This window comes from Phyllostomus discolor, chromosome 2, assembly GCF_004126475.2.
Source record: "Phyllostomus discolor isolate MPI-MPIP mPhyDis1 chromosome 2, mPhyDis1.pri.v3, whole genome shotgun sequence".
NCBI classification, from domain to species: Eukaryota; Metazoa; Chordata; class Mammalia; order Chiroptera; family Phyllostomidae; genus Phyllostomus; species Phyllostomus discolor.
In genome coordinates, this window is record NC_040904.2 from 156186033 (window position 1) to 156198335 (window position 12303).

General features: G+C 34.3%; 1 protein-coding gene across 1 annotated transcript in view; it reads right to left on the reverse strand.

The window, feature by feature from the left end:
• MON2 (MON2 homolog, regulator of endosome-to-Golgi trafficking) overlaps nucleotides 1-12303 on the reverse strand; it is a 115681-nt gene that overhangs the window by 31434 nt on the left and 71944 nt on the right. The window contains 3 exon segments of the mRNA XM_036018725.1: nucleotides 3993-4621; nucleotides 7857-8055; nucleotides 9776-10069. Of these exon segments, the coding sequence (XP_035874618.1) occupies nucleotides 3993-4621; nucleotides 7857-8055; nucleotides 9776-10069 (1122 nt within the window).

The following is a 12303-nucleotide window of genomic DNA, read 5'->3' on the forward strand; positions in this document are numbered from 1 at the left end:
TTCTCCTCTCACCCTTCCAAATTTCCCTGTTTTAGTGTTTGTTTTTCTCTGTGGGAAAAATATTTAATGATATTATTTATAGAATGTCTGAAGTATATCTGTGCTCTACAATGCAAAACACATGGTCACTACACTTAAGGTAACCTCAAAATACTAAGTCAAAATTCAAACCATTCAAATTTTTAAGGAATTTCTTTAAAAAGATATTTACAACATTTATATTTTCATGTAATCTATGGCTTTTTAACCTGTCAGATAACAAATTAGTTTTATTTTCTCTCACAGAAAATGTAGCAATTTAGCTGTAACTTAAGTTGAGGTAAAACTGTCCTGAGATAGAAAGCAGTAGGCATAGTGCTGCCCATACCTTAGATCATCTTATAATTTTACAATGTAACAAAAAAATGACACCATCTCTCAATATTTAGCTGTTTTTATCAGAAACAGTGAATGGTGAACCTGAATGGTAAAAAAAAAAAAAAAATCTCTCTACTGACTGCTTCTAATAGTTTCATTTTTAAAAAATTTTTTATCCTTACCTGAGGACATTTTTTCATTGCTTTTTTAAAGAGAAAGAAGAGAGAGAAAACATTGATACAAGAGAGAAGCACTCTGGTTGCCCCACATGTGCCAGGATTGGGAATCTAATCTGTATTCTAGGTGTGTGCCCTGACCACAATCAAACCCACAACCTTTCAGTAATGGGACAATCCTCCAACCAACTGAGCCATACTGGCCAGGGCTCACCTTCTTCTTTATTAACTTCTTGCTCAGTCTGTAAACAAGCAGTAATTACTATGAAATGAGACAATTATCCTAAGTGAATCACTTTAGTAACTGAAAAAAAATAACCAAAAAGCTTTTATGGATACCTTAGAAAACTAAGTATCACAACAACTCTGGAATTATCTTAGCAGCAAATAATGACTTTGACTATATGTTGTGATTTTCTGTGGGGTTTTTTTGGTAAAAAGAAAACATATAAATAGTGTTATAGATTATAAAGCTATTCTGGGATCTCAAACTACACAATATGGAGTTGACTTTTTTTTAACAACAAACTCCATCTAAGAAAAATTTATTATTGGCTTTTCTCCTTCAGCATTCTGAAGTCTGTATACCACAAAAACCTACCATATAAACCTGATAACCGATTTTAGTCCAAAAGCTGAGAATAAATAAGCAATCTACATAGTATTTCCTATTAGTCCTTGAAAACTGTATATGTGAAAACAAGAAAAAAAACTGGATATCTAATCTTTGGATGGTTCAAGGTTTCTCTCATTGAGTCATGTACAATATTTCATTCAGTACCTACCATGTACTATGACGTTGCTAAAGAACTAGATAGTGCCTGGCTGGCATAGCTCAGTGGATGAGCGAGGGCTGTGAACCAAAGTGTTGCAGGTTCGATTCCCAGTCAGGGTACATGCCTGGGATGCAGGCCATGACCCCCAGCAACCCGCACACTGATTGTTTCTCTCTGTCTCTCTTTTCTCCCTCCCTTCCCTCTCTAAAAAATAATAAAATCTAAAAAAAAAAAAAAAAAAAGAACTAGACAGTAACAACTAAGTAACATTTTCTGAATGTTTAACTGTGCCAGGCACTATCTTACAAATATTACCTCATTTAATCAGGGAAAAAAGTTGATTTATTATTTTCATTTATAGATAAGGAATCTGAAGTATAGAGAGATTCAGAAACTTGTCCCTGAAGTAGAAGACTTGGCTTCATTGCAAACTCCAATGACACCACTTCACACACAATGTGACGGTGTCTCCTGGAGTGCCACTCAGCAACTGTGATGATGGTGGCAGATAGGGTATCTAGCTGTCTAACTTTAGGAAGTTTGGCAATAAATAAAACAGATGTAGTCTCCTCCTCTCAGATAAGAAAAGCAGATGATCAAATTATTGGGTCCCCCATGTATGTCAAAATATCCTGGCAAAAAAACTAAGTCAATTTGGTTGGGAACTAGTGATTTGAGAACTAAGAGAAGACTGTGACCCTGAATATAAGGGTAAACATGAAATCAAAAGTGAGTTTTTCCTTTAGGAAGGAAAATAGCATTTCATCAATAACATGCTTTGCTGAATAGCTTATTAGTTTAAAGTCCCAAAGCAAAAACACTTTCCAATACCCTTGGAGGAAAAATATAAAAGCACTCTTAAAGATAATAAAATGTGTTAATTTTTCTCTGTTAGGAAATTAAAGACCCCATGTTGTATTACTTTCAAGTATTATGTAACATCATTTAGATAACCTCATAAGTAATAAATGATGCATACAGTGAAAATTACTAATGCAAAATATTAATGGATATAAATGGAAAACAATAAAGCTTCTTAAGTTTCAGGTTGAAAGTAAATGCTGTTTTGAAAGCCATTAAAAGCTCAGGACAAATTCCTAGTAATTGAGATGAAAGATTCCACTTATTGTCTTATTGCTAAAGCAGATGGTTTTAAAAAAAATTACATGCTTTTTTCCCTTGAAAAGAATTTTTGGCATTTGATGTTTCTTCTTTATCATACTCTACTTATATATAAAAGTTGGACTCCAACATCTTACTGAGAGTTGTAAATTATAGGCATCCCACAAGACCTGTGGCTTTTCTTTTCTTTACTGATGGAACAACTTTTCCATTCCCTCTAGGCATTCTATAAGCAATTTATGAGCATGATCAATCAAGAGGAAAAAAGTAACTATTGAGAAGCTACTTTTTCCCCCCACTGCAATTAAAAACAGCTATTTTGATTTCAATTGTGAAAAACTGATATCCCTACAATACACATTTTTAATGCTAGATTCTCTTAAATTTTAAGTTTCTACACAATTTATTTTTTCTGTATAATAGGGCTAAAGAGATTAAAGAATTACTGCTCAGCTAGATTTCCCCTAGAGGCAATTAAGAGGTATTATCATGTAGCAGAAATCACTATTCTTACTGGGAAAGTTTCCATCATTCCAGCTGGATACATGCAATCGGTTTGTAGAAAACCTGATCTACATGACACAAATGGTTACTGATCACATCTGTGTATCAGGTTCTAGTTCCATTCTAACATTGTTAGAATGTCATAGCTACTTTGTTGGAATCACTGGCTCTTCAGCTGGCTTTTTATTTTCCTTTAGTATGTTGGTTGTTGTGAATTACATTAACAATTACCTTAAAGTTTAAAGAATTCTTTGATTTTGATCTGGAGTCATTTGCTAATTGGAATTTACTCAATGATTTTCAGGTCTGTTCTAGTAATTCTATTTGTTTAAACATTATTTATTTATTTATGTTTCAAGGGAGAACAAGGGAAGGAGAAAGGGAAAGAAACCTCAATTTGTGGTTGTTTCTTGTGTTCCCCCACCAAGGACCTGGCCCACAACCCAGGCATGTGCCCTGACTGGGGATCGAACCAGCGACCCATTGGTTCATAGGCTGGTGTTCAAGCCACTAAGCCACACCAGCCAGGGCTGTTTTAATAATGCTGTATAGTAACAAAACACATACAGGTAAAAATATGGCTTTATAAAATTTCTCTGAAATACTCTGTAAGTTTATCCTTACTTTTTAAAAAACAAGCTTCCAATAATTCCAGAGCTAAATTTAAGTGCAGATTTAAAAAAAAACAGCAAAGTATAATACCACTGCTTATTAATTTTCTAATTATATAAGTACGTTATGGAAGTTGTTATTCAAAAAAGGACTATCCTCTTATGAAGTCATGCATGAACAAATAAAAAATGCTGGTGAATAAAAACAGGATGTAGGCAGTTTCTTAAAGACTCTCAAAACAAACCTGAATTACCTTTTAAAAATACAACAGAAAACCACATGTTTTTAATATAGCTAGATCTTTACAATACTGAATTTATCCCAAAGTATACATACACAACAGTCTTGATGATCCAGAATTCATCCCCTCAAAATATATAACAAAGTAAAAAATTCCAGAGAACCAAATGCATTATTGTTCAGAGAGCCACTAGAATTCCATTACCTTTTGGAGAACATCTAAAGCTGTAAGTACAGCTTCCTGTAAACTTGTCAAAACTGCTTCAGTATAAGATGGAAGAATGAAGGGGGATGCATCTGAACTTATTGGGACTGAAACAGCACTGTGCAATATTACCCCCAATTTTTGCAAGTCATCCATGTTGAAACCAGTTTTTATGTGTTGGTAAAGAGCTGGAAATATTTGAATTAAAGCTGTAAGGAAAGGCTGGCTGGGAATGAAAGTCAGTTTATCAAAAGTAATAGGAGGCTTAGTGCTTTCAGATCCAATTCTATACCAGGTATTCCATGCAGCCCACCAGAGATTCAAATCTTCAAGCTCATCGGTAACTATGGGTGGCTCAGAGCTACTATATTTTCCAAGTCTTTCTCCAATGGAATCAGTTCTTACAAATGGCCTGTTCAGGCCAGGGCCTGATATGGACCCTATAAGGACAGGCACAGGAACATTAACTGCAGGTGGTGTCTCAGGTTTATCTGAGTCCCTGACAGGGGACACAATCTGTAAAATTTCCTGAAAGCTTTTCAGCGCAGCGAGAGATACTTCATTGTTTTTGCTGAGTGCTGCTGACTGTATGTGGTCAAGAAGAACATCCCATGCTCGTGAAAAGTCTCCTATATTAGGACGAAAAAATAAATATATATCACAAAAGTGATCACATTTTTCCTATTAGACATTTTAAATTCTATTTGCTTCATTTTACTGCTTAAACTCCTATGGAAGTAGAAAAAAACTGCTTAAGTACTAGGGTATTAACAGTGTGAATTAGAATCATTACAACCTGAAAATCCAGAAAACTTTTTTTCAGATACAGGAACAAAGGGCACCACAAAGAGATTACATAATAGGTATATCAATGTTTTGGTCTTAAAAACAAAACTAGAAAAGTAAGTATACATGTTTATACTATTTCCTAGTAGTTCTGCCAAAAGACAACAGAAAAAACACTTAAGAGGGTGAAAATAAAAGCTTTTCTATCACATCTTCAGTCTATCTATCTAACCTTTATTAATGATTAAGTAAAATGTTATCCTTAAACAAATTGGAAAATTACAAGTTATAACAGCATAATACACGTTTTTATAGGTCTAAATGTTTAAAATAAATTATGTCATGTTCCATTAAACCTTATCTTTACACTTAAGTTTTCATATTTAAATAATTCATAGTTGTATAACTTTCTTAAACATTTTTACATGTAACAGTTATTTAGGTAACAAGACAAAATGCACCACAAGGAAGAGACTGTCCTTTTACAATGAGTGTAAATTTGTTTCCTTCAAGTAAAACTGAGTCTGCTGATCCATAAGCAGCAGAGCCTGGGCTGAATGGTAGTTGCTGGTTTCCAATGATCAATTCAATCTCTTGCTCTACTTCTGGAACTAACTAAACACATTTATAATAAAGCTCTCTATGGCCAGGTGTAATTTGTTCCTATGAAGCCCAAGAAAAGTGACTGTATTCCTAAGCAATCTAGACTAATGGTTTTGTTAATAGCCATTTTTATTTTAAGAGCTGCTTTAATGCCTACATACTTGCATTTAAAAAGTGCAAAAATCACAGGAATTGATATTTTCCAAAGCAGGATAACATAAGTAGGTTATGAAATATAAACAATCGAGGTTTAAAATCTTCCACTTTGCAAAGGCTACAAACAACTTATTTATTTCTTTATAATTACTACTTTTAAAATTGTTCAATTACAGGTGACATTCAATATTATTTATAAAGTTTCAGGTGTACAGCACAATGGTTAGACACATAATTTACAAAGTGATCTCCCCAATAAATCTAGCACCTACCTGGCACCATACTTGATTTCTTTTTTTTAAACAGATGAACCCATATACCCAGGGAAGCATTCAGTTAATAAGAAAAGCTAGAAGTAAGTCTGGTATGAAACATAAGTGTGACTCTGCCTATATAAGACAAATCATAACACCTTCCCAGATATGCACTTCTTCTTCTCTATACTCATTTCTTTTATTAAAAATTAAGGTATAAATTTCTGGTCTTCAAGTTATAAAAAATTATCAAAGCAACACAAACTACTTAATGTCTTCACTTCTAAAAATCTAAATCTATACCTATTAGTTCTTAGCTTTTAAAATAAAGTAACTATTATGGAGGTATTAAAATAATGCTTATTTTGTCAAAATTCAGTTAAAATTGGTACATTTCATTGTACATACATTTTATATAAGATTTAAAGATATATATGCATGCATATATACATATATGTGTGTACATATACATATATGCATGTACACACACACACACACACACACACACGGTCAGGCACAAATAACGCCCCCTCTTTTTATTAGAAAATCATAAGCATGTAATTCTGTACCACAGCAATATCACACTCAAGCACACCATATGACATTTTAAGTGAAATGTTCAAATTAAAACTATAAAATATTACACCAATATTATTACCCTACCAAGCACACTCAAACAGGCATTACTTCTGTCAGACTATATATCTCCTGTGTGTAGATAGATACATAGATAAATTATCCTTAAAGTGCAAGAGAAATCAACCACTACTATAATAAATAGTGCTTATAAAAATAAGTTATTTTTGGAAAAAAGGAAAACTATACATGTGAAGAACACACAAAAAAGCCTAAGGAAAGAGTAAATATGCTTTTGCTTTAACATAAACAAAAAAAGAAGCCAAACAGAAACTAATAAACTAAAAAATAAAATAATATGTATAACATACTCACAATTATGTACAAAAGTATTTCTGTTCACTTTTTTCTATTATTTATCACTACCCATTCAATGGATGGTACTATAGTCGCCATCAGGGTTTCTCAATCTCAGTACTTCAGATATTTTGGGTTGGATAATTCTTTGCTATGGGGGCTATCCTATGCATTGTAAGATGTGTAACAGTATCCCATGCCTCTAGTCCCCAGATGCCAGCAGCGCCTGTCCCTCCCCAGTTGTGACAATGGAAAAACCCCCATATCTCTAAACATTGCCAAATGTCTTGAGGGGAAGAGGGGCAGGAGAAATCTGGCCCTGGTTGCAAACCACTGATTTACACCAGCAGGTTTCTAACTCATCTAATAGGGTCCTGCCGTCCTTGCCTGCTGCCATTTCATACCATACAAAGTGATCTTTCAGAACTGCCTATCTGATCGTGTACCATTATGAATAAAATCTTTTAGTGGACCTTCACTGTTCTTTGGATGAAGTCCCAACTTATGAATATGATCTCCAAAGTTTGGCATGGTTGGCCTCTCTCTAACTTTACAATCTGGAATCCCACTTTCTCTTGTTCTCTTCATTCCAGACCTTCAAACATACTAGGGTCCTCAACGTCCCCTTCTCAATCTCCTCTTTTACATGTTATTTCTGCCTATCTGCTCTTCACTTTTCATTTTACCTTAGCCTAATGAGCTACTACATACCCTTCAGATCTCAGGTAAAATACTGCTTTCACAGGGAAGCCTATCTGGACCGCGCTAACCTGGTTAAATACCTATTATAAGCTTACCATATATTACTCCTTTGTAGCATTTATAATTGTAGCAATTTTGCATTTTTAATGTAGTTATACTTTTTTTCTTCATGCCCATGACAGCAAGGATGACATGTATTTTGTTCATCACTGTATCCCCTAGAGGCTAGCCCATAGTACGTACCCAATACATATTTTCTCAAATGAAAATGTGCATACTTATGCACATACCACACATAAACACAAAGACTGGCAGTTAAGATTATTCTTGGGAAGTAGCATTATAAATGAATTTTTAAAAAGAATCTGTATTTTTCAAATTTCATTTAACATCAATTACTTGTATCGCCAGAAAAAAAATACATACATACCTAAAGGTTGCAGTAAATATCTTCTAGTGTTGAAGATTCTTGCTACTCCGGCCAATGTTAAAACCCATGTCTCAGCCCATTGCTTCTCTGCTGTGTCCCTTGAATGATGAATGAGAATATTGCCACCTCCAGATTCAATCTTTTCTTTGTCTGCAGTGGTAGAAGATTCTCGAACTCGGTCCAATAGATGAAAGAGAACCTAAATATTTATAAAAATACATAGAGAAAATAACTGATAACACAGCATAGGAAATTAGGAATTGTTACAAAAATTATACCTGACAATCTGATCAATCCCCATATATTAGAAGAATTGAACAACTGAGGTATTCTTATATTCTTAAGTTTATCCTTAAGGTCACGGAAAATGAAAAATTAAAATAAATTGGATAGAACATTGTCTAAGGCTGTTGAAGTGTCAGTGGAGCATCTACCCCCGGTAATGTATAAAAAAGGAACAAAACTAATGAGAAAGGTCTAGGCAAAAATACAATTATGAGACATCTAGATAGAAGTTATAACTCACACTTCAGTATGAGATGAAGATATTTGGAAAAATGAAACAGGAAGTACTTACAACTTGGAGAATGTTTACATTTAAAGGGTAGATTCAGAGCAAGGAATAGGAACAAAACAAAAAGTAATAGAAGCAGAAGCATGCTATGAAACAAACCAAAGAAAGAAATTTCAAGGAGAAACTAATCAGCAGTGTTAAATGCTACAAAAAAGATGAGTATGCTAAAAACTTGGCAGTTAGAAGACCACCTGTAACCTATGAACAATTTGTGTGGTTCTCAGATATGGCCTCAGAATCAACAGCATTAGCATCATCCAGGAAGTGCATAGATATGCAAATTATCAGGCCCCACACTAAGGAGAAAAAAACCAGAAACTCAAGAAGATAGGGGGGTGGTGGCTCAGCAATCTGTGCTTTAACAAGTCCTCTAGGTGATTCTGCTATTCGCTCATAAGGTTTAAGAAACTCTGCAGTAGAATAATATGGAAATCAAATTATAAGGGATAAAGGAGTGCAGGGGAAGTGAGGAAGAAGTAAATCACTGAGAATTAGGCAGCAAGATTAACAATGAAGTTGTTTGAAAGGAAAACGGAATCAGAAAAAATATCAATTTGCCTTAAACAGTAACAGAAACTTAAGCATGTTTGTGATCTGAGGAGCCGGAGATAAAGTTTGTGAGACAAAAGCAGGAGGGACAGGACCGGAGATAAAGTTGAGACAAAGACACAGGAGGGACCAGGGCTTTCATTTATTTTTATTGGGGAAGATACATTACTAATTTTAAGGAGACATTTAGAAGATGACATTTTAAAAACTTCATAGAATTATATGAATTTTATTCAAAAAATTCTATGATTTTATTAAAATGGAACAGATGAAACAAAAAAGGAGAGCCTTTTAGCAAAGAGGAAATGCTCACTAATTGGCTGTTGACTCTGTAATGAAGTTTTAAAGAGGATAAAAGAGAAAAACAAAAAAAATTGTATATTTTATGAACAGACATGTAGAATTAATCAATTGAAAGCTACTTTTGTTTGGTGATTCTCCAAGTAAATTTCACTGTTGTTGATATTCTTTTATTCATAAAATTCTTATTTGATTATATTATACTTTGGATTATGAGTAGTGGTTTAGCAACTCCTATTTTTACTTGGGAAAAAGGGAATGGCAAAGGAAGAAATCAGAGACGATAAGCAATGAAGACAGAAAAAGAGATGAGGTTTTAAATATTTAATGTTCTGTGTAAGGTGCAATTTAAAATATGACAAAGCTAACATTTTCTGTTTTGTAAAGTGCACAAATGCATGGAAATTCATCTTAAAAAATAATAGGAACAAGTTTAACTGAAAAAGTATATGTGTATTCCAATTAAAAGCTGGTAACTCAAGCTATTTTACAATACCTTCCAAATAACAGTGTGCCATGTTGAATGCTGTAATAAGGTTCCATGTGCACCGATCGTTGAAAACAGAGTTTGCCCGGCACTCTTCCTGACGGCAGGACGGGGGTCCACACACAGTTCACCCAGTTTTGCATACAGACACAACCACAGGCAATCAAACGGTGGTGCAGGGTGGAACGGCCGGTTTAAAACCACTCCTTTCTCTTCTGCCTGCTTTTGCTGTGCTGCCTCTTCTTTATTTAATTCTTTTTCAATAGTTTCCCCTCTTTGGAAAAAATAATCTGAAATATTCCACTAAAAAGCAAAGTAGGAAAATATAACTTTATTCAAGATTTTATTTTAAAGATATAAACAAATATGCAACCTATGGTTGTTTTACCTTTCAGAATAAAACATCTAAAAATTACTTCAGAAGTCTAGCAGAAGGGATTTAATGAAGACATCTCTTCCTCTGCCAAGTGTCTCTATCTAATTTCAGAAGACTATAGGGGACAAATCTTTTGCTAACATTAATATTTTAACAAATTTTATTATGAAAAATTCCAAGAACACAAAAAAGTAGGGAGAATATATCGATATGTTGACATACCCACCACCTAGATATAAAAATTGTTAATATTTTGTCATTTACTTCATGCCTATTTATAATCTCTATGAGAAAGGGGCTTTAAAAAACATTATTACCCTGTTAGGGTGATAAGACATTATCACCCTAACAAAATTATTACCAATTCCTTAATATCACTGAATATTTTGTAATTTCATACAAGAGCAATTAGTATCCCCAGACATATCATACGACTTCATTCTCAACCCAGCAAGGTATGCAATTAATGGGAATTATATCAATGGTAAAAATGTGAAGTCCAAAAACTACGAACATGAACATAAAATAAAGGAGGCAATATCTAACAGAAATCAACAATGAATAAATAACCACTGTTTGGGAGCAATTATCTACATATATAACATGCCTATGTTATTTCCCCATGTTATATCATAGTATAGTATTAAGTTATCTATCTTGTGAGGGGATTTAAGTTTGACTTTCAAAACTTCTGAGTTACAATATACATTCAGAAGTGTCTAAAATAGCTTTTAAATAAATTTATATTGACAACTCTGCATGTTTGTGTAATATTTAACAATACTCTTAGATTTTATTACTTTTATACTCAAAATAAGTAAAATGAGGCTCAGAAGGTCAATAATTTAACAAGAAGCAGACAAAATTAAAATACATATACAAAGTCTATCTGGAAAAAGTCCAGCCATTGGTAAGATAATGAGAACAGTTTGTGTGACATTGATGTTACCTGGCAGCCAAGGAGAGTAGACTGGAATAAGCATGTACGAACTATGACGACTCCACTGTGCTAGTCAGTGGGGGTGGTAGATGCCATCGAGTGAGTGTGTGTACTGTGTGGCCACTGCATTCAAAATGAATGAGTGAGTAGAACAACAAATCTACATCAAGTTTTGTACTAAGCTTGAACATTCCTACGTGGAAACTATTTGGGTGACTCAGGAGAGCACACCTAGGGGAAACTGGTGATTGGCAGCTTCATTGCAACAATGCACCTGCTTATGCATCATGTCTTGTGCAGAGTTTTTGGTGAAACATCAAATCATCCAGGTGGCTCAGCCCCCCTACAGCCCAGATTTAGAGCCCTGTGACTTCTGGCTTTTCTCAAAACTAAAATAACCTCTGAAAGGGAAGAGATTTCAGACTGTCAATGATGATAGAACAGTTGACAGCAATTGGGAGAACTGTGTGAGGTCCCATGGTGCCTGCTTTGAAGGGGACTGAGGCATCACTGTCCTATGTACAATGTTTCTCATATCTTGTATCTTCTTCAATAAATGTCCCTAGTTTTCATATTACATGGCTGGATACCTTCTGGACAGACCTCATATATCTGTTTCTACAGTCTAGGCTCTTCGTCATCACATGCTGTCTTCTTACAGCTAACAAAGCAGTGTTGACAAACTATAGGACTCTGTAAATGTTAAAACCTTTTATGGAAGCTTTATTTATATAAGTAGTATATGAAAACTTCCAAAATAATATTGAAAATCCATTAACTTTTATACTAGAGTCAACGGACTCTCTTGCATGTATATATTTTGTTTACTAAATTCCCCCAAACCTCATAAAAGTTAAATTTCATTTCAATATATCAAATTATTCCAAATAGTCTGCTATTAATGAATTACTTCTTTCCATTTCTTTTTTTTAAAGATCCCATTCATTCAGTTTCAGAGAGGGGGAAAAGAGGGAGAAAGAAAACAGCAGAGGAAACATCAGTGTGTGAGAGATCACATGCCCCTACGTGGGACCTGGCCCACAACCCAGGCACATGCTCTGACTGGGAATTGAACCAATGACCTTCAGGTTTGCAGGTCAGCACTCAATCTACTGAGCCACACCAGCCAGGGGTAATGAATTATTTCTTAAGTGATGTCACTTAATCCTTTATGCAAGATATGTTTGGTATTTCAGAGTCATTTAAATGACTCCTATAGAG